Source organism: Diadema antillarum, unplaced genomic scaffold, assembly GCF_040938485.1.
Source record: "Diadema antillarum isolate AM-2024a unplaced genomic scaffold, OU_Dant_1.0 seq00001622_RagTag, whole genome shotgun sequence".
Classification (NCBI taxonomy): Eukaryota; Metazoa; Echinodermata; class Echinoidea; order Diadematoida; family Diadematidae; genus Diadema; species Diadema antillarum.
This window is the reverse complement of record NW_027272333.1, coordinates 236,582-260,830: the sequence shown is the minus strand read 5'-3', so window position 1 is coordinate 260,830 and position 24,249 is coordinate 236,582. Positions and strand designations below refer to the sequence as shown.

The window sequence follows — 24,249 nt, the reverse complement described above, 5'->3', positions numbered from 1 at the left end:
TTAACAACATAAACGTTGATTTTGGAAAATTGTGGGGTAATGACATTATCAGCTCACTCACTTGAATATTCATATCAGCTGTACGAGAACGGTTCATCAGAAATTAGCGAAACCTCACAAAATCGTCAAACTACCCTAATTTTTGTCCTATTTTTATCAATTTTTTACTATTACTTTCTAATCAGAATAACTTGCAACTGGATTGGAGTTCCTCTTTAAGCATAATGTCACAAGAGCAATGAGACGTACAGTCCAAAAGTGTTTATAAGAGACTAAGTTAATGTATAAATCTAAAAATATATAGGTTGCGAGAACAATAACAGAATACAACAAAGTCCCGTCAGTCCATCGAGTTCTATCGCATATAGCCCTACATAATTTTACCACCTATGAGTTACCCAGTACAAAGAACATTTTACTACCAGTCTTGCTCCACTATATGTTTATATAATATATATATGTATTACACTCGTAAACAAGCATTGAAAACGCTAAGGGGAATCGAATATTTTGCCCAAAGGACGGATTCCCCTTAAGATACCTGATTTTCACTTGGATATTCCCCCTATGCCCCAAATTATATATATATATATATATATATATATATATATATATATATATATAATAAGAGAAAGAGAATTTGTGAAAAGCTTTACATTTAAATGTGTGTCTCATGATATAATGTTCGAGTGTCAAATTGTTTATAAAAAGACTAGGGCACTTGAATACTTGTTTGGCATTATGGTTTCCCGAAACCACACGAGACGTACACGTATAAAGCTTATAATTATATACCCATTTCTAGATCCCTTCTCTATTAAACATTCATTCTGACCATAATGAAGAGGTTTTCATCGACGCACGAGGTATGTTACCTGTGTAATATCATACATCAATCAATAGTTAACAAAAACCAAACAAGATACTGAGTGATGCGCGTCTCGCAAAAAAATAAAAAACAAATAAGTAAAAAACAACCCAAAATTATCATTAACGCCCAAAGGCCTAAACAGATTGAACCAAAACACGCAGAATAGAATAATATTTGGCAAGGCTAAAGTTCCTCTAACAGTCCATGCTTGAAAGTAACATTAAAATCAGTCTTCCCAAAACAAACTTGAATCAAAATGTCAAATAGATACACCATGTCATGCCTAATAGTGCGTAATCTATGATGTATTAGCATCGAAAACTTATTTTGACTTAGTCAAGTAAACAGATTGAGTAAATAATGACAGAGGCATTCTATTCACTTGTTATAATTTTAACATACTGTAAGGAGGCCTTCCAGTCGTTTCAGATTACTGCTCTTACGGTGCAGCTTTGATATACTTTCATGAATTAATATTCGGAGTACTTGTATCTACGTTCTGAGTTGTCATGTCAAATCATTGAAACCCAAATTCATATTACAAACAATGAAAATTGATTTCCCTATCAATTATGGGAGAAATGCACCAAATCAAGCCATCCTAAAAATCAATACGCATGCTAAAAATATGGAGTCACATTTTCAACTCGCAGGATGATTACATATCCGACAATATCAAATTCAGCCATAACGGGAAAAAATTGTCAAGAAGTGCTCGTTAAGTGCAGGGCACATTGGCAAATTAAAACCTATCCACGCTTTATTTGTATCCTTCACGTATGAGCGACGATTTTCATTTTAATTCGGCGGTTGGTGACGGATCAGGGCACACATCTTGATGTCGAGATTGATTTAAAACTCTTATTCGCAAGAGTTTCCCATACAATTTTGTTATTGGGTCAACTAAAAAACAACGAACGATGACGAATGGGCCCATATCTCTAACCATGGCGACTCCAAAAATCTAAAAGACTTAAATAAAGAGAATAGTGTTAACATTTTCCGTTAAAAAAAAAACAAACCCGAGAGCACCACGACCGTTTGATCACTTATGCAGTGGTAAGGGCATGATTGTGAAATATTGTAATTATGAAACTCTCAAAATGAAGAACACAGAGATATGGCAGGCCTATATAACTCTGATTAACAATGACAGTAAAGAATACGGCAAGGTAGTGATTAGCAGTGAGATGTAACAAATGCTTCACCGTTAATGCTAAGAAGTGATTGAGATTAGAACATAATCGTATGACATTCATTCTGCGACTACGTGACTGTTATACTTTGTCTTCTTTACCTCGTGATTCTCTGGTCAGAAATAGGCACAACTCACAACTGCATGCTGAATTGATCATTCTGACAAGTTCAAGTCTGTTAGTAAGTTCTTGATGTTTCCTTTAAACTTTCAACCTATGTTCATGCATCTCGTTATAATATTTCATGACCCCCTCTGTACACCTGATGACGTCAGGGGTCAGCTGACTTTGATCCGGGAACTTGCTCGGCGGCAGGAATTCGCTGCTCTTCATGGCGGCCCGGTGGGCCTTCACAAGACCCGTCACAAGGCTATCTCCGGCCGCCTTCCATGTCTTCAGCGAATCGGTGGAGGCGCTCCATTCCAGCAGTGACTCGCTGTACGGGAGCCCCACGGCCTTACAGTAAGCGCGTAGCGTCTCCGCTGGCTTGGTCAGAAGGTCGTCTGTGTCAATGATAACGGGATCGCTGTCGACATTTTCTTTCACGTAGTTCCAGAGATCGTAGAGTTCCTTCATCCAGGCCCCGGATGTGAAGAACCTGTCGTCGCGCTCGACGTCGTACTTCTTTTCGTCGGCGGTTGTGTCGTCGAGAAAGGACATTTCACAGTATTGTTTGTACGCAGCCCGTCGATACGAAGATATGTAGCGCACAGGATGTCGTATCAGAAAGGTGTGTTTAAAGCCATCGGGAAGGTAGTCAAAAAGGCCTTCGGCGACTGCTAAGCCTATGTCCTTCACGATGACATGCTTACTCGTTGTCGACTCCAGCTGGCGCTTTACAACAGCGTATCTACAATGTCAAAACACAACAAAATGGAAAATGAAAAAAGGCATATAACAGCCGTAGGAGAAGAGAGACCTTTGCACAAGAGCCTGGCACAAACAAGTAGGCCTATTCAAATTGATAAATATAAACATATATACATGGCACTACAAGACACTAGTAACAAAATGTTCTGTCCACCTGCTCATACGCAATGCACGTTATACGCATTATTTTATACTCCGTCGAGCAAGCTTCAGACAAGCTTTTTGATCTGTCGCGAATGGCCTTTGTTATTATTTAAAGTATGCACAAAACTTGAATACCGTTTTGTTTTTTTCTATTTCGGAAATGGCCAAATAGGAAAAACTTTGCTTGGTTCCGCTAAATAATTCTGTACAGAATGCAAAATGAATTAAATAGAACTTATTCGTTGATAGATGGTCTCCTGATAAAGGTTAAGACATCTACTCATTTCCTGTACTCTATACTACAGTATTCATGTGTATGTTCAATTCCATGTTTAAGTATTGACTTACATGAATGGAGTTAGTTTAGAAAAAGCGACATACGTTGCATACAAATTGGTATTGAGAACGACACATGATTACCAATTTCACCCTCTGTGGGCTTTGTGTGCTTTGAGAAACCCCACATCGTTCCAATGTCCCTGGCACAACAAAGGTTAAAGGGATAGTACAGTATTGGTGGAGATGAGAATTGGGCTTTTAACTTTTGGCGAGATACCAAGAAAACACTTATGAAATAGTACAGAGCATATACCATTTGAAGAGGAATTCAAAGTTTATTTGATGAAAATCGGGTTTGGAATGACTGAAACATCCAAAAACAAAGTGAAACAAAGCGATCGTGATAAAAGGTGGGTCCCACACTTTATCAGAATCGCTCTGTTTTGGATATCTCAGCCATTTCAAAAACCGATTTTCGTCAAATAAACGTTGAATTCCTCATGGAATTACATGCTCTTTCATACGAGGTTTCTCATGATCTAAAAAAAAATGTTAGAAACCTGAAATTAGGTCTCAATCAAAACTATACCATCCCTTTAACGGAAAATGCTCTTGCGAAATAGAAATACATGTACTGGCCACAGTCACAAAGGAAGGTACCGTATTGTAGGTGCTGTTGTGCTGAGGCATAACTAAATTCGTCATCGGTAATTATGCAACATATGACATGTTGCATCTCCCCCACCCCCTAATAGAAAATCAATGACTGAAACTCTACAGTACAGTTACCGGTAGACGCTATCTTACAGTAATCGTAGTGAGGATTTGTTAGCCAGCGAATTTGTGATCTTGTGAGAGAGTGGCGTCATTCTCTCATGAAAGTTGAAGTATGCCAATATATTTCTTTTAAAAAAAAGACAAAATTTCGAAATTGGAGTTAGCAAAGCCTTTCCATTAATCCTTTACTTTTCAAACTTTCGTCTCCCTGCGAGATATCATTTTGGTTTTCTACCTTCTCTTCCTGCGAATGCAAATGATTTTTTTTTTTTTTTTAATGAAGTGTGATTAGCATTACGTAGAGGAAATCTTCGCCCAGGTATAAGGAGGCAGCAACAGCAGCACATCCAACATAATCAGATAAATCATATAATAGCTCTGAGATTGAAAGCGATGTCACGGCCATTGTAATATACGAGTGACAAATTGGGCAAACTTCTGGCCGATCGTGAATCAATTAGCGCTGGTATAGGTGGAACCACTTGCACACTGTCATGGTGTGTCCGATCGGCTTATCAACCGCTTAAATAGTTTCGGCGTGCCTCCAACCGCGATCAATCTTATTCAATCTGGCTGACAAAACGAGTCTTGTAATTAATCATGGATCGTGGCATTATATGTTGTATCAGGTTGCGGACTCTATCTCAAAAGACTTTCTCCGCACTCGTGACTGAAACGTTATAGACAAGCGCGCCTTAATTAAATAACAAGGTTAATGGGGTGGTATAGTTTTGGTTGAGATGAGAGATTCAGATTCAGATCATTTTTTTTCCCCGAGATAGATTAGACATTCACTTATGAAATATTAAAGAGCATACAATTTTAACAGGAATTCAAAGTTTATTTGATGATAATTTGTTTTGAAATGACTGAGATACAGTATCAAAAAACAAAGAGGAACTAATAAAAGGTGGGACCCGTCTTTTATTACATTAGGATCACTTTGTTTTACTTTGTTTTTAGGATATCATAGCCATTTATACACCGATTTTCATCAAATAAACTTTGAATTCCTCTTAAATTTGTATGCTCTTTGATATTCTTATATTTCTATATTATTTTCATGAGTGGTTTCTGATTATCTCGCAAAAAGATAAAATCTAAATCTCTCGTCTCAACCACAATTCCACAATTCTACCATCTCTTTAATGCTTCGAAGTATCGAAGTATCGTACAGTTGAAATGCAATTCCAAAATATAAAAAGTCTATGAAACTTGAAACACACTTGTCCCATTTTGCTGGCATGAAACTATAAAGAGTTTTTAATCCTTCTTTCCGTTGTGGCTGTAATGGATATGTCAATAATCTTCGTCAGGTTTCTGTGTTTTATTTTTCCCCCTACTTCGCGTTTTCCATCACTTTGCTATATAGTTGCTGACGTTGTCATTAACTCCAATACATATAACAAAACTTCGAAGTGATGAGAAAGGTGTCGTCTTAAACCTAAGCATCCTAAATATTGGTACATGTATATTCCCTATGTATAGTGAAGATAAGGCACACCGATTCCCGTAAGAAATTTGTATAAGCAAGTTATATCGTATTCAGTTTCTTTGTGTGACATACAGTCACATGGGGGAGAACCCTCTTCTTTCACTAGCTTGAGCATCTCTTTATACAGAATAATCCCGGCATGCGTATATTGTATAGCAAAAGGAAGCGCGCGGCATTACAAACGATGAGTATAACAGACAGCTCTTGAAGTAGAGGACGCATCGTCTGCGTTTAATCACCCTTCGTAATCCTCCAATTCTGAGGAAGACATTTCCACTTTTAATACCTCTCTTCCCCGTTGTCAATAGCGACGGAACTAAACAAAGGAACGCGGAACCTAATCCCGTAATATTCAGGGTAATCCAAGTGATAAGCTTCTTGCGAAGTAATGACTGTCGAGAAGAATATCCTTAATGACGCCAATGAATATAAGATGCTGATGTACAACATCAGTTAGGTCCTATATGTGTGTATTGTGACAGTCATTCTGTGTGTGTGCGTGTGTGTGTCCAGCATGTGTGTGTCCAACATGTGTGTGTCCAGCATATTAATGTGTGTGTTCAGCGTGTGTGTGTGTTTGTGTGTGTGCTTGCAGGTACTGTATGTGTGTACTATGTGTACTGTATGTTGAAAAAAACGGTTCAGCAGCACGAGAAGAATACAGCTGCTTATATTTGTTCACAATAATGTTAACATGAACCTGATATCGGATGAAATTCAAGTAGAGAATATCATAAAACAAAAAAATGTGTGTGTGTGTGTGTGTGTGTGTGTGTGTGTGTGAGTCTAATCAAAGGTCACTTTCCCATAATGAGTAGGTAATCCAGGATAGCGTAGAAAAAGACAAGCGCTGGTAAGGTTGCTCCATGTTTAATAGGAAAAGAGTTAGCCTAGCCATCCACATCCCCTTTCTTAAAACCCCTTGTGATAATTATGCTGGTGTGCATGCACTGATGCAGGGTAAACCCCTTTCTGTGAATGCCTATACGCGAGAACCAAAAACAGCGGATCGATATGATTGTAAAAACGCAGATCTAATCTCAGGGACGTTAATCGTGAGTACAAGTAATACTAAGAACTTTGACATTGACTACTGATTAAAACCTTGTGCCTAAACACCGAAGTGGAAATATCTGCAGACGGCAGCGTCGCCCGTTCCACTTCACAGCTATATCACACAGTTTGGGAATGTATTATGTCGTAACAATGGAAACAGATCAAAAGGTCGTCATTCTGAAAAGTTCACCCGGAAAACTAACAGGCAGTCGACTGCCTGTGGTGTATAGCACTACCAAGGACATCAATCACATTGTCAATGGAGATTACATTATTTAAAACTGGTACATTCACTGTGTCAAAATAATGCCTATATGCATGCCTACCGATGTTGATTACCTTCGAGATTCAAGCTAGACCCTGTATGATTACATGAAGAGTTTTATCGCAAAATGAGCTAACTCCATTCTTGTTAAGTTGAGATATTTGTTATTAAAACTGCTAATAAAAAAAAAATAAGAAAAAATAATTTTAATCATAACTTCTACAATATTCCTTGTAATGTCACAGGTGAGGTATTACAGGAAAGGTTTAATTTCGCTCTATCTGATGGACTTTCTTTGAAAGTTTTAAAGATGGCGCTTAGCCCATTTTGCAATAAAACCCTTCAATATAGAAAGATACATAATTTACCCATACATCATCATCTTCGTGATGGGCTGCATACTGTATTATGAAGATTTAGAGAAGAGGAAGATTATTATGATACATAGTTATGATAATTTTTATATGATATTATATAAGTGTTTTTTAAGAAAGGGAGAGAGGGTGGGGCAGAGGCGGAAGAGAAGAGTGGTCATCATGGCCTAATTGACAATAGGGCCTTAAAGAGATGGTACAGTATTGGTGAAGGCGAGCATTAGACTTTTAACTTAATTCTGAGATACCAAGGAACCACTTATGAAATAGTACAGAGCACACCATTCCAATATGTATTCAATTTTATTCGACGAAAAATCGGTTTTGGAATGGCTGAGACATCCAAAAACGAAGTAAAATAAAGCGATCATTATAAAAGTGGTCTCGCGTTTTATTAGGATTGCTCTAGTTTACGTATCTCGGCCATTTAAAAACCACTTTTCATTAAGTAAATATTGAATTCCTCTTGGAATTACATGCTCGTTCATATTTCATAAGAGGCTTCTCATTACCTTACCTAAAAATGTTAGAAACCTGACGTTAGGTCTCAACCAAGACCATGCGATCCCTTTAAAGGGGCAGTACAGTTTCGGTTGAGATGGGATTTGAGGTTTCCAATGTTTTTTGACAATGTTTTTTTTTTTAAGATAATAGCAAACTTTTGATGAAATATGAAAGAGCATATAGTTCTAAGAGGAATTCAAAGTTTAGTTGATGAAAACTGGCTTTGAAATGGCTGAGATATCCAAAACAATGCGATCCTAAAAAAGGGTAAGACCCACCTTTTATTGCAGGATCACTTTGTTTTATTTCTTTTTCATTCTTTTTAGGTATCTCACCCATTTCAAAACCAACTAGCAACAAATAAATTTTGAATCCCTCTGAGAATATTATGCTCTGTAACATTCCATAAATGGTTTATTAATATCTCGTAAAAAGTTAAACGCTCATTCTCTTCTTCACCAATCTATACCATCCCTTTAAGAGAGAGAGGAAGAGGGGGTGGCGGAAGCGAAGAGGGGTAATTATAGCGTAATTGACAATAGGGCCTATAAATGTTGCAAAAATAACGTTTCGATTCGATTCGTCTGTTTGGTTGTTTATTTGTGTATGTTTTTTTAGCACGAACCATTCATAGTGACATCATCATCTTGGCAGCAGAGAATAATAGTACATGTATTGCAATATAACTTACGGAAGACGCTCCGGTTCCAGCTTCTTTTCCTCCAAGATTTCGAGGAGATCAACCACCTTTTGAAAGGCCTTCTCGTGGCCGGCGTAGTCCAGGGGGAGCTCCTCGTTGAGGTTGGCCTTGTACTCGGCCCTGGCCGTGTAGCTGTAAAAGTACGGCTCGTACCACACCTCCGACTCCGGGATGGCGGTCAAACACTTGGCGAGAGCTGTCGACCCGGCCCTTGGCACGCTCCAGAGCAAGACCCGGCAGCGTTCGGTGGGTTCGCTCGCTGCCGCTGCAGAATCGGAGGACATTCTTAAAAGTTTTGAAAGGGGGAAACCTGCAAACTTCTTCTTCTCCTTTCAATGTAAGGTTCAGAGACTAACAAATATGACAGAAACAAAAACGACAAAGTCCCATCTGTAAAGGTAAAAATACATAAAGGTTAGCCAGATAACCTGTTAGTGTTAATACACGACGGCGCGGCGTTGCGACTCTATACAGTGGTACAACTGGTCGGTTTGCACGCGCGCACGCACACACGCATACACACACACATGCGTGATTTGGTAACCCCAATGGGTTGCGAGAAACACACGAACTTATACTGCCAAGTCCCTCATTAATGCTACTTCCTAATCACATTCCCCCTGTCAAATTTAATCGCGCGTTCGTAAACTTTGTTCAATGCGGTTACGAATGGCACACATGTGAACATCACTCGCCAAACACAACGGCTGTCAATGTTGTGCTAAAATGTCTTTTAGAGGCAATTTGATAAGTTGCGTCCGCGTTAACTTGTCAAGCTTTTCACATTTTATTTCACGTTTATTTTTGTTTTAAGTGTGTAAGGGGGTGGTATAGAGCGTAGGGGTTGTGTGAGAAAGTGCTCGCCGTTGCGTCATTTGGCAACCCCCCTCCTCTTGGACGGAAAGAATCTCGAAGTGAATTTTGGGAAGTCGTAGATTTTCTTGTGATTTATCTTCCTTTTTTCCAATTTCCGTGTTTGTTTGTTTGTTTTTCGATGTCGTTTCTTTACGAGCCAAACAAAAGGGCAAATGCTTAACGGATTCGTTTCCACAGGTTCTGCAAAGGTGGAATAGAACATAATCAGCATATACAAAACGTCCTGAAAATTATGTAACAGCATTCCTTCGTCATTTTGCCAAAATCTGAGGCTAGGAACAGTGATAAAAGGGACAATGTCTTACTGTTTTCATAATCCTTTTCGAACAATGAAGAACTGACATAATTATGATCCAGGACAAGGCAAAGAGAGAGAAGAAATGACCCGCTTTTGTATTACAATGCAATAACAATTTGGTTATAAAGAATACTCACAACTATAGAAAAATGACTATAGTTCATAGGCATAAAAGATACTCACAACTATATGAAAAGTCTTATTAAGATGTATCATGAAATAATGCTTATAAATATGAGATGTTTTGTCAAAACGCGTCGCTATGTTTGTTTGTGTTTTTTTTGCCGAATCTTCAGCGATACAATATGACCTAAGAATTGAAGAAGTCGCATTGCATGCTGACGCGCCGTCCCCTTCTCCAACTCGCATTTCCGCGACAGATTAAGGGATTATACTTTCTCACAGCGGTTACCCTTCCAACCAATAATCCGAAGGCAAGGGGCGATTCGCCTCCTAAACACAGGAAATTACACTTAACGTCCCTCGCAGGGGAGTTCGTTGAACCTCGATCATGTGAGCATATTATGAGCAGTTATAATATCCTCGTCAATTCCACTATATTGTTATTGTTTCTGCTGTTATAGTTGTGATTACTATTTTATCATCAATATTCATCATTATTATCATCCTCATACATGTACATATATATATATATATATATATATATTCTCTAAAAAAGTAGAGTGAAAATGCTCACTCCTGAAGCATTGAATAACAGGAAAGAGTGAGTTTTGAGTGAAAATGGAGTTAATTTTGAGTGAAAATATCTTTTTTCACTCATTTTGGAGTGACCTCAGGGATCACTCGAAAATCTTGGAGTGATCCCTGAGGTCATTCCAAAAATTAGTGAAAATGAACATTTTCATTCCAAATTCACTCCAATTTCACTCGAAAATCACTCTTTTCTATTCACTCTTTCACGAGTAAAGATTTTCACTCTTCTTTTTTAGAGAGTAAATATAGGGTTATGTTTAGTTATCATATTTAGGAAATATACAGTGAATGTAGTCAATAATTGCTTTAATTTTGTATTATTCTTATCTATGTCATGTCATTCGATGTTACTTTCTCTGTTTATGTATCATTGAAATGTGTATGTAGATGAATACCTGTAATATTCATGTGGGGACCATCCTCATTGTCAAACCATGTGTGAAAACTGAATTTCCTTATTGGACAATAAATCAAATCAAATCAAATCATTGTAATTATGATTATTGAACACTCTCTTGTATCATTTCTCATCATTATAATTTCACATAGAGGATCGTCAGTTGGATATAATGAAGGATTGACGGGCAAGTGAGGGGGATCTCGTAAAAAAAAGAGATACAGGGTTCGAATTCCCTCTTCCGGTAAAGACCCCCTTGTCCCATATAATTATGGCACCACTGGTAAAGAAGAGAAAACATTAAAGAGCAGACTTTGGTCGGAAAGATTTGGTCATTGTTATTATGTTTTTGATTATGACTATGATAATGATTATGGTTGTTTTCATCATCATCATCATCACCATAATCCACCAAAGCCTCAGAACTGACTGATTGTCTAGACAGGAAGCGTCGTAAACGCTGGGAAGAAACCGTGCAAGGGATAGACTTCACTCACTCTAGTAGAGTTGCTTGGAAGACTCTCAAACGCCTCACTGGAAACAGTACCAAACCTAGAACATGTCCCGTGTCAGCCAACCCCATCGCGGAACAACTTGTTAGCAATGGGCGATTCAAGGACTGTGACAAGGCCCACACTCGATCTGTGAAACAGGAGACTACCAACCTATGGCAGGCCCCGGGAGTGGATGGATGGTTGTCGGCCCCCTTCTCTCAGGAGGAGTTAGCTAATGCTTTAGCCCTACTTAGGAGTGGAAAGGCCCAAGGTCCGGACAACATCCCACCGGAATTCCTTATTCATTGCGGGGTCAAATGTCAGAAGTGGTTGACAGATTTCTATTCCTGCTGTTTCACCAACCAAGTCATCCCTAAGATATGGAGAAAAGCCACTGTATTAAAGCAAGAAGAAGAGCCATAATCATCACTTACTGTTACTATTGTTGCCATACCAATCAATACTATCATTATCAATGTGATTATCAATAAGAATACTGCTGTAAAGTTGTACAATAATGTTGTTTGCATTGTACAGTCTATAGCAGTGCTGTATTCTTTATCATGATAAGCTTTATTCTTCTTTGCACATTTACTCTCTTTTTACCCACGCCGATGTAATCGGCAGGGGGTTATGTAAAGGGTTCCGTATGTTTGTTTGTTTGTTTATTTGTTTGTTTGTTTGTTTTTTTGTTTTTTTGTTTGTTTGTTTGTTTGTTTGTTTGTGTACAAGATAACAAGAGAACGGGTAAACGGATTTGCACGAAATGTTCAGGGAATGTTTGGATAATGACAGGAAAGAATCGATTAGATTTTGGTGATAATCGGTTGACCCTTGCAAATTCTGTGTGACCTTGAAGTTTTGACCCCATGGTATAGTGACCACTCCGAACATTTTCCGTTTCTTAGCGATTTTCCGCTACCATACAAATATGGCGCGCCATTTGATCAATAATGCCGATTAACTGTTCATCGCCGAAAAACACTGTTTATCGGCGATAAACACTGAAAAAACACTGTTTATCGGCGATAAACAGTGTTTATCGAACGAAAAACACTGTTTATCAAGTGATAAACAGTGTTTATCGAGAAAAACTATGTTTATCGACCAAGTGATAAACAGTGTTTATCGAGGAAAAACTATGTTTATCGATCGACCGATAAACAGAGTTTTTTGTGATAAACACTGTTTATCGACCGCCGATAAACGGTGTTTATCGAGAAAAATTCAGTTTATCAGTTGATAAAAGTGTGATAAACAGAGCTTCATCTTGATAAACAGAGTTTATCGCTCGATAAAGTGTTTATCGCCGATAAACAGTGTTGTTGGTCGATCGGCGCGCCATATACAAAAGCGTATCTCCCAAACGATCCGACTTCGCTGCATGCAACTCTGTTCGTAAGACGATCCAACTTCGCTGCTCAACACCATTCGTAAGAATTTCGAAATTTACGTTTATTTGAGGAACTATGTCCTTCTTGATTTATGAAAGTTCGGGGTTCGCTCTCCGTCGTCACAAACTGTCCCGTATTTGGTGATTTTTCAAATTAACATTGATTCTTTTTTTGTTTGTTTGTTGGAGGAGCATTCCTCAATCATGAAATAATTTTGCTCGGTCCCAGTCACACTGCACGATATGCGCACTCATTGTCAATGCGTGTTCAAGGCCGGTGAAAATGCATCGCGCTCTACCCTGTTGGCGCAAAATTGCATCGCCGACGTTGCGGCGCTCGTTGGTGACCGAATACTGGTGCAGTAGATATTTGCATTCAACCCTTGCATTGAATAATTGCCGTAGGGGGGTAATTGCCCAGGGGGTACGTAAATTTTGTTTTTCTTTTTACCCACGCCGATGAAAATCGGCAGGGGGTTATGTAAAGGGTTCCGTATGTTTGTTTGTTTGTTTGTTTGTTTGTTTTTTGTTTGTTTTTTTTTGTTTTTTTGTTGGTTTGTTTGTTTGTTTGTGTACAAGATAACAAGAGAACGGGTAAACGGATTTGCACGAAATGTTATGGGGATGTTTGGATAATGGCAGGAAAGAATCGATTAGATTTTGGTGATAATCGGTTGACCCTTGCAAATTCTGTGTGACCTTGAAGTTTTGACCCCATGGTATAGTGACCACTCCGAAAATTTCCCGTTTCTCACTTTGCGATTTTCCGCTACCATACGAAAACATAAACTCCCAAACGATCCGACTTCGCTGCTCAAATGTTCGTAAGAATTCCGAAATTTACGTTTAGGCCTATTTGAGGGACTATGTCCTTCTAGATTTATGAAAGTTCGTTCTCCGTCATCACAAACTGGCCCGTATTTTGATGATTTTTCAAATTAACATTGATTGTTTTTGTCGTTGGAGGAGCATTTGCTCGGTCGCAGTCACACTGCACGATATGCGTGCTCAATGTCAATGCGTGTGCAAGGCCGCTGAAAATGCATCGCGCTCTACACTGTTGGTGCAAAATTGCATCGGGGACGTTGCGGCGCTCGTTGGTGGCCGAATACTGGTGCAGTAGACATTTGCATTCAACCCTTGCATTGAATAATTCCCGTAGACACTAATCATAGGGGTAATTGCCTAGGGGGTACGTAAATTTTGTTTTTCTTTTGCGCTTTTGTGGATACAATCGTACCATCAAAGATCGTACACTCATACGACCTTTGATATCATCACACTCTCGGCTTGCTATAATCAAAATATCCCGCAAGAAAACGGCGTATTTCTCGATTTTTAGCGCTTTTTCCGCGACCCGTCGCGTAGACAATACTCTTAAAACTGGACTTAATTCGCGCGCGCTTGGAAAAGTTCCGATTCTGCACTTTTGACTGTGGAATTTGGGATTTTCGATGGATTTTTGGAGGAGACTTGAGGACTTTCCTGTACGTGAATGAGTGTTAATACCGTATGTGTAATGATGTGATTTGCGTGTGATGTGACTGTAGAACCAAAGATCGTACACTTCAGTGTACGATCTTTGGTAGAACTCACTGGCTGGTGATAAAGCACACTGGCAATTAAGTGGCCGAATTCTGGTAGATGACCGAATGCACATTATGTTTACCCCGAGTTTGTACTTAGGCGTGGGTCTGCCGCCTTTGACGGCCCCTCTCTAGTTACAATTTGTTCTTTTCATCTGGTTTTTTTTTTTCAAATGGGATTTTAGGGGATTTTTTTTTTCTCATAAGGTGTGTCCCATGGATATTTCTGCATTCTCGGATGCATCTCGGAATCTTAAAAAAAAAATACTTTATTGGCCTCCACAAAGCAAGTACATATGTATATAGTAGATGGGAACAATAGTGACGTCGTTGAGGCAGTTCGCACGCAGATCTTGTTTCGATTGTCTCGAATCAATCACGCTTTCACAGTTCATATTTTTTGAGTTTGTCTTTGATGGACATGTTGATAATGACTGTCGTATATTTTGCAGAGCATGATGGAGCAAGGGGATCAACACAAAATACAAAATTTAGGCCGAAGACTATAGACATTACATCGTTCGTGAAGCAATAGTCTTGATATCATATTACATGTCTATATTGTCCTTTTATGTCATCTTGTTCGACAGAGCATGCAGAATATTGCATTGAAACTTGCAGAAGCTGCTATAAGCGTTTCGAATCCTGTCCTGCTATGTTCACGAAAGAGAGAACGAACCTTTCACTTTTTCTTCTAGTGACGATAGCCCAACTTCTTTCAGCGCAGACGACAGATGCTGAGCTTGTGTTGGCGCGTCTCCTTGATGTTTCGCCTTCCACGCTGATAACAGCGCCCCCGTCGATGCGTTCACGTCATTGTTGTGCTCTGTCAGGAGAGATTGCAATTCGGCTTTTTCGAAACGTAGCTGCAACCCCAGCGCATTGTACGACGACTGGTCGATCTCCTTCGCCAGTGCTGTGAGGGCGCTGTCTTCAATTATTCTTCAGTGACAGATGGGGGAATAGAGAGGGAAAAAGGAGTGAGACATAGAGAACGAATATAATATTTATTCGTATAATTATAATAAATACGAACGAACGAACGAATATGGCGAAAGACAGACTCTGAGTGAAAGCTTGAATTGTTCACATTTTATTTATGTTTTTTTTTTCTCTGTCCATCCCCCTTTGTCGGGTAATATGCATTGTACTCGTCAATGTCGTGTTCAGTTCGTTTGCAATAGGGTGGCATAAATGATAATTTATAGAAACAAGTCCCGCGGATCCAAGGAACAGAATGATTGATAATGTCCTCTTTATGTGATATCAAAATAGATAAAAATAATAAAATAATAACATGATAAATATAACCTTTGAAATCCAGTTATGATAACAACTGTTAGAGAAACAGACACTGCAGGTATTACATTTTCAGTTATCTGAAACATTGACCTTGAAGTTTATAAAAAAAAAATCGTCGACTTATCAACTTGTTCGCAATTTGCCTTCGGTATCCCTGTTTTGGGTAAACAATAAAGACGTCCACAAACAATATTGTCATTTGATTATATTGTACTGTTTTATTTTGTCTCTTTTTTAAAGCCGCTCTAGCTATGTGTTGACATTTCACTTTCTTATTTATCGAGAGGTGAGGGAAGTGGAATCTAACGATTCTTCCATTTTCTTGCTTTAATGGTCCCTTATATGGAGGAAATTACCATCGGAGAGTCTGCAGACAAATAACAATATTGACAATAAAGATGAAGATGGTAAAGCAAACGTCAAACATTGTCAAACGCACCTAGAATATACAACACACTAAAGCCGTGTATAGTACGTGAAGAACGATTCTTTTTTACCTTTATGATAGAAAGATAACTTATTGATAGTGTAAGAAAAAAAAAGAAAAATACTTACGCCAAAGCGGGATCCATTTCAACATCCCCCGGTTGGGCAAGTCGACTTTCGTTGATGCACCCGTAGAAACGAAAGTGTCACGCAAGCTACTACTGCGCAGTAGCGTAGAATTAACAGTGAAATGCAACGATTCTCCTCCAGAAACCGTTAGGGATGTCGACATCGATAGACAGGCTGGGGAATCCCGACCCAGCACACTGGCTGTAGATTTCAAGCTCGCCGCCTTGTGAATGCGGGGAATCCCCGGTTGACACTTGCGCAACTGGCAGGCGTGGGCTGGCGATGTTTGTTGCAGTAGGCGCACACAGGGCCCCCGCGCTGTTTTCCTCAATTTCTCCGAAAAATCTGATGACGCCCTCTTAAAGAAAAAGACGGAAAGGAAGACGAGTAAACGATGGGTGATGCTTGCTTTTCCCAATGTTCGTTAATCAGAAATTGAAATACCAGGTTCGTACTACATAACGAACCTCAAAAATTACGAAGGTAATTTCGTTTTCGGATTTAAAGGACCTTATTCATTCTCGGATTAAACGACCTTCGCAATAACAAACTGTAACCAATAATTGTATAGAATATTATGAACATCATGAACTCGTGTTCTTTTTTCTTTTCTTTTTTTAAATCTTTGTATAAAAAACAGGAAAACACCAAAACTATGTATCAGGAAATTAACGTTTATACTCAGATTTTTCCTTACATTGCCCGGATAGCATGTAGAGGTCTATTATATCATTATTATACTATACATTGATTATTGACGATGAAAGAAGAGATCGTAATAAAGGGTTCAACAACTTTAAACCGTTGCATCAAATTTTCGGGTGCTGTTCGTTATTCCGAAGGTTCGCTATTCCGAAGGTTCGTTATTCCGAAGGTTCGTTAATCCGAAACACACAAATTCCCTATACCTAGTGGTTCGTTAATCCGAAAATGAAAAAAGGGTTCGTTAATCCGAACATTTGTGGTGTTATTCCGAAGGTTCGTTATTCCGAAGATTTGTTGATCCGAAAATGAAATTCGGAATAACGAACCTTCGGAATAACGAATCTTCGGACTGAAGAGCCTTCGGAGTAACGAACCTTCGGAATACCGAGCTGTAACCAAATTTTCAACGCCGACGGTCACGCGTCTCATTCATGGTTTCGGAAAATTATTTCATGGTCACCTTATAAGTACATACAATAAGATATTACGTAAATAATATTTTCCTATACCATGTTCAATGGAATATTGTTTGGGGAATTCCACGGTGCAGTTATCTTGCATGGATAATCACATCAATGAAACAGTCAACCATATACGTGGTTGCGATATTATCGATCGCTCGGTCCAAAACATATTTTAAAGAGATCTTGGAACAAACAGCCAAAAATATGCTAAACCGAAATCATGTCTGCAATTACTACTTCAGAATGCTTATGGCATATCCAATCACTCTGCATAAAGTGACTTAAATTCACTGCCATCCATATTTCTTTCCTTTTATTTTCTTTGTATTCTCATATCAGCGGTTAAAAGTGCAATCTCCGTATAGATTATAACCGCTTAATTCTCCTGTGGTTTTGTCTGGTTTTGATTTTGCAAGGCAGACTGAATTAAAGTGCTACTTTAAGTACAATTTAAGTGCTACAGATTATTTATCTGTAAATGATGTGGCACCAATTTCATTATAGGGCTCCTGTCTGTTCGGCACAAATCTAAAGTGGACATGAGCGTGGATTTGAGTTTCATGTGAAGACATTCGGCACATTATCATTAAGCCTGTATTAAACTGCAAAATAACAAGAGCATGTTTTGTTTTGCTTTAGTTTTTTGTTTTTGTTTTTGCATTTACATGTTCTTCTGGGGCCCCGTTTCAAAAAAATTGTCATCCGTGACAACTGGCACAGTTTTATGACAAATTTTCTCTAAGCCAATCAGATGCAAGGATTTCAGTAGCTTGTCACATCTATGACAACTTGTCACTGATGACAAGTTTTATGAATGGGGCCCCTGATCACCAAATCCTGCGTAGTCGCAAATGACTGTGTACGGCCTCGTGTTAAGCAAAACATCAATGTCTCACTTTTGCTCTTATATAAACGTCGAATCTATTGTACTTTTTCGATATTTTAGGTACAGATAGCAGAAGTTAGAAAGGAAATAAACTTAATCATTTTCACTTGAGATATTCCTATGAACTGTCGTTTTATTTATTTTTTTCTAGCTAAATGTTGCATCAGGTGTTCACTTTAAAGGCATTTTTAACCATTTGCCTATTTACCCAACTTCAAAATAGTTTTAAAATGTGAGTTAGGAATAAAAATAACCAATGTTAAAATGTTAATCAGTATCATCAATATCAAGTATTATTAGATATACAAAACATGAACTATTACAATTATAATTAAACTGATTTTCGATTAAACAGTCTACAGATTATGGTTTGTTGAGAAAATGGTGACATCTCCTTGTATTCTAGGCTCTACTGAGAGATTTCTAAGTGGTGGTATGTTTAGTGAAACAAGTAACCTGCACAAGCATCTTTTGATGTGATAACTCGAACATCTTTTAAATCACTGTTCCTTACTTTCACGTACACTGTGCATGTATGTGCATAATGTTATTGATTATACACTGTGCATGATGCTATTGATTATGTTGCGATGGAGAAAAATAAAATGAACTTAATTGAACTGAACTTTAAGTTCAATCAACGACAGGGCTAAAACTGCACGTTTTCTCCCTTTATTGAGAAACGAAGGCAAAAGCTATGAGTCATATAATTGTGACAGGAACGTTGTTCTTCTGTGATTTCCGCCGCTAGTGGATATTCTGTCCTTAACCTCAAACTGCGCTGAAAAAAAAAAAGTAAGAAAATAATTGTCAGACTTTTACCACAAAAGGGACACAGTTAAATCGTGACTTCACACTGGCAGAGTGACATTAGCTGTTGTAATCTGTAATACATTGTGTTTGGCGATTGTGACTGTTTTACGAGAGCGGTTGAAGAGGACACTTTGGTTTTCGTTTCATTATGTCAATCGTTTTATGACCCTGATGGCTACCAAAGTCGTACAACACCGTAATCATGATATCATTAAAATGCATTATCAATTGTCTGATGACGGAACTCATATCTAACGATGCAATAATATTCTCCTCGTTTGTTTGCTTGTTAATAGCTTTCTATGGTGTCGACACCGTGTGACGCAGTTTCATGGTCGTTGTAGCAGCCCAAGTACCTTGGACTCCATGAACTTTCACTGTAAAGGGGCTAACACTGCATAATTCTATTATTATGTATCACAAGAGTACTAAATCACTCCAAAATATCAAGACTATACTTACGTTAAGCTTATCTTTCTCGCGAAAAATCAGCGATTGGGTTATTACAGGTCAATCAATGCAGACAACTTTATTTTGTTATAGGCTGTCTGCCTCTCGGAAATGAATGGAGAAGTAATAGAGAGTTCGCCGGTAAGTTCATCTTCCTCCCCAAGCGACCGACATAGTTCTTTTATTTAGAATACCACACTGGCATTCAGCCGAGAGCGCTTCTTATGATTATTCCGTTTGGTGATAATAATGAGGTATAAAAAACATTGAAGACGAGTAGCCTCATACTGTTATAGATCTCCGCATTTTTTTTTTCACACGTGAACGGGCTTAATATAGAAGCAAACCTAATACAACATGTGAATTGAGAGGATGTTGCATCATTCGAAGAAACCATGAGAGATGTTTAAGGAAAATCGGATGATAAAGTCAAAAGTTATTGATTTTCAAAATTTCGATGCAGCCATCGTCGGAAGAGGAAAACTATACAATTTGTGACGCAACATATGGCCAACAATATTGTCACATAGAAAATAAAAAGAAAATTCAACATATTTTCCCCTTGATAGCACAATGTGAAATAGTTCTTGATGACATCTTTCAGAAAGCAATCAGGTTGAATAAAATATTATCATCTTTATCGTACATCTGTAGTAAGTGAAGGGAATATGTGATTTTCATTTTAAAAAAAAAAATGAAATGTTGTCGAATTCTCCTCTTGTCTTCTTTAAATCCTGTAAAATATGTGACGTAACGAATTGGATAGTCTGCATGGAAGCTTTGACAAAAATCTTTTCAATGGAATGTCCGATTCTCTTCAAACTTCGCCGATGTGTTCTACTACGATAATTGCATTTACTGAATCCACATGTATTTGCCTTTCAATTCCCCTTAAAAGCAGTAAAGTTGATTTGACATCCGGGAATTTCCCGAAGTTTTCCTCACAACGGCCGACCCTGTGCGCCTAAAGCCTTTTTTTTTAAATACTTTTATGTTCACAGTGTCGTAATTCATTGTTCCAGCATCAGTCTCTATAGTTTCCCTACACATTTATCTAGATGTGAAACAGGAATTCCTGCACCCGCCCACGTCAGACATTGTCATTATCGATTCACAGCATCCGGGCATTATTCTGGCGAGAGCACTGCCATCCAGGGGTCAATATGTATGCAATACTAGTCTTTCTCACAGGCTGTAAATTGTTATTTCCCACACAGAACGCACCGACAAAACAACAGCAGAATATCTACAAAATCACACTGGTTGATATGTCTCTCGTTTGAAATTGTATCGAAAATATAATTATGCTTGATCATTAACCACAGAAAATGTTAGCTGTCATAAGAATCAACCCAGAGGATAGTGAAATGTTGATATCATGCATAACAAAAGAAAATAACAAGTAAGACTACGAGTTAACTCGTTCCAAGCCCGTAGTCAAACAATGAGTTCTATCACTGTTGAATTGGTCTGAAATGATTGTGTCTCAAGATTTTGTCATCAGACATTGTTATAGGTATATGTTTTGCGTGCGATGATTCTCTTATGTCGTTATCTTTATTGTTATTCCCTGAGTCTAGTTTCACAAACGTTATTTTGTGGTAATACATTTATATCGAACTTTTAATAGAAACTCCTTCCTCATCTAAAATCAGTTCTTAGCGACACATTTATGGGGTGTAAATATTTACCTTTTCTGTACCAATAAGTCAAATGTGCACAAATTTCATACACAAACCTATGGGCAGGTATTATGATGTGGCAAGCAGAGGGTTAAAGGAACTTGGGAAAGATTCTAATCTTAAGAAAGCAACCACCAAACCAACCCCCCCCCCAAAAAAAAAAAGAAAAAAAAAAGAACCCGTACCCCCATCATAAAGAATAAAAATAAATAATCCTGGATTCGTTCCTTTCAATGGTAAGTTCAAGGTAGGATATCTGGTTGCGATGTTTTTGCTAAACCTAAGATCTTATTTCCTCACAAGACTTTTTAAAGCTTTCCTCCAAGTTTTCCCCTCATATCACAATTAACTGTCACCAAAGATTGTATTCCTCAGTTTAATATTTAAGCGCATTACTCTGTTAATTTGTTATACATTATATTATGTCATACATATTGAATAATAAAATATATAAAACCCTTGCATTGAATAATTCCCGTAGACACTAATCATAGGGGTAATTGCCTAGGGGGTACATAAATTTTGTTTTTCTTTTGCGCTTTTGTGGATACCATCAAAGATCGTACACTCATACGACCTTTGATATCATCACACTCTCGGCTTGCTATAATCAAAATATCCCGCAAGAAAACGGCATATTTCTCGATTTTTAGCGCTTTTTCCGCGACCCGTCGCGTAGACAATACTCTTAAAACTGGACTTAATTCGCGCGCGCTTGGAAAAGTTCCGATTCTGCACTTTTGACTGTGGAATTTGGGATTTTCGATGGATTTTTGGAGGAGACTTAAGGACTTTCCTGTACGTGAATGAGTGTTAATACCGTATGTGTAATGATGTGATTTGCGTGTGATGTGACTGTAGAACCAAAGATCGTACACTTCAGTGTACGATCTTTGGTAGAACTCACTGGCTGGTGATAAAGCACACTGGCAATTAAGTGGCCGAATTCTGGTAGATGACCGAATGCACATTATGTTTACCCCGACTTTGTACTTAGGCGTGGGTCTGCCGCCTTTGACGGCCCCTCTCTAGTTCATGTATGTCTGTATGTTACGTATGAAATTCGGAAAGAAAATAGGTAAAAGCATATTCTCATACCATATTCCCATGTACCATAAAACAGGTTAAGGCATATTCCAATGCCAAAATATATCAGAGTTACATTTGTTCTTTTTTGATTGTGGTTGGCTTTGATACGGTAAGTCTTATTTATGTATACAGCTGAAATATGAGATTTTTGTCATTTCTGTTTATTCTTTATGTACATGAAATGAATAAGAAATTGTGAGAGCATGACATCATCAACTTGCTGATATGAATATTCATGAGGACTGGTCAAGAAGTGTTTTCAGAAAAAAAAAAGAACTTCAGATTGTCAAAACTTTCTTATTTCTTACCCGGTTTTTAACAGTCTTTGCACTGTTCTGCAGGGATTTTTTTTCTCTCTTTCTTATGAAATGGATAAATTTTGGAGTTTCTTCTATACTACAGGAGCTACCTCTTTGGTGAGACTTATCAGTGTTACATCTCAAAGGGGGAAAAACCTACCACCAAAAACAAACAAACAAACAAACAAATCAGACTGGGAAGGTTATCAATGTTTTTCACCTTCCAGGATATGAAACGATTTTAATGTTTTGCATCTATACAGCAACTTCTGCAGTATCAGGCAGATTTGGCATGCAGCTCTGTTTGCTACCCGTGGCTCAGTCTAATGGAAAGCATCGCGGACAAAGCATCTCCAACGATATAAGGATGTTTACATAGATCCGGCAGGATTCGAACTCTCGCTCTCCCGCTGCAGTTTCGAGAGCTCGATCCGTAGTGACCACAGCATCTCTGCTCCAGCCACCACAGTGCACTTACAGTCGAGTTTATAAGCTGTGAAGTGTGTTTGGGGAAAGTAACACTCCAGTCATATTATACTGGATATTCTTATATCCAGGTGGGTGCCAACACGGTTATATCAGTTCGTCTTTCTAAAGGCTCGTTTATATTCCGAAGATTCGTTAATCCGAAAACAAACATGACAAAAGGAAGGTTCGTAATTTCGAAGGTTCGGTAAAGACTTACGCAACTCTTTTCATTCTCGAATTAATGAACCTTCGGAATAACGCAACATAAGTATGTTCGGACTAACGAACCCTGTTTCATTTCCGGAGTAATGAACATTAACGTAAATGTTAGTGTGCGTTTCATAATTTCTGACTAACAAACGTTAGGAATAACCAATACCAACGCTCACATTAAAGAGATGTGGAGAAATGCAAACATGTCTCCACAGGGTGCCCAATGCCACCGTCTCAAAACTGTATGGACATTGTAGACAGAAACGTGTCAGAGTTATACATCCAAGAGTTAAACATTCACGTGTCAATTGTCAAAGATGTATGTTCACCAACCAGCCCGCTAGAGACATGCAGGATTGACAATATCATGCTGTGTAATATTTCCATGCTGTTACAATGACACCGTATAATACCTACCTCCACTCAAATCACGCAGTAGACTGTGGAAAATGCTGCCGTGAGTTTGACCTGACGAAAAATGAGAAGTACGGCTCCCTTTAAAGCTGAAATTGAGTCGAACCCTGAAACCTGCAAATATATGAGTCATTGAAACACGATAGAAAAGGAAGATGCGTATCAGGTTATACTACACTATGGGAAGTCCCGCTCGAAATAACGCGTGTAGCTGGTTTCAACGCCAATAGCCCTTCAAATATGCATTGTCCTATGATGTGTTGTGCTATGCCTGAATTACTGTGACAAAAATCAACCTGACGCTCTACTAATCCATTGGGAGCTGAATGAAATAATTTCATGAACTTTGATCGTACTTCACCAGCGATTGTTTGCATTTATACGCACGCTCGAAGCTTTACAACTCCTCTTTTTATAATCCCAAGGCAGAGTTTTATTTAGCGAGACTTCAGGCGTCGGCTATGTTTAGGCCAACATAAGGCCTTACATATTTTCTCCCCATGCGTGTCTGTAAAAGATATCAAATTGACTTTTGTGTTTCATGTTCCTGCCAACAAAGCAGCTGTGTTCAGCTGACCACCCCCCCCCCCCCCTCGACATCCATATCAAAATAATCTTAA

General features: G+C 38.4%; 1 protein-coding gene and 1 long non-coding RNA gene across 2 annotated transcripts; both read right to left on the bottom strand.

The window, feature by feature from the left end:
- Nucleotides 1-692: 692 nt before the first annotated feature.
- Nucleotides 693-15,035, bottom strand: LOC139711194 (uncharacterized; the record flags this gene model as incomplete). The annotated part of the gene is made up of 3 exons (XM_071623108.1): nt 693-2,917; nt 8,523-8,796; nt 14,969-15,035. Coding segments are annotated over 3 exons (990 nt in total), but the record flags the coding sequence as incomplete, so codon positions are not given.
- Nucleotides 15,036-15,047: 12 nt separating this feature from the next.
- LOC139711189 (uncharacterized) lies at nt 15,048-23,747 on the bottom strand. The gene is made up of 3 exons (XR_011709500.1): nt 23,633-23,747; nt 16,147-16,504; nt 15,048-15,231 (listed from the first exon to the last, which is right to left on the bottom strand). It is a non-coding gene; the product is annotated as an uncharacterized lncRNA (long non-coding RNA).
- Nucleotides 23,748-24,249: the final 502 nt, after the last annotated feature.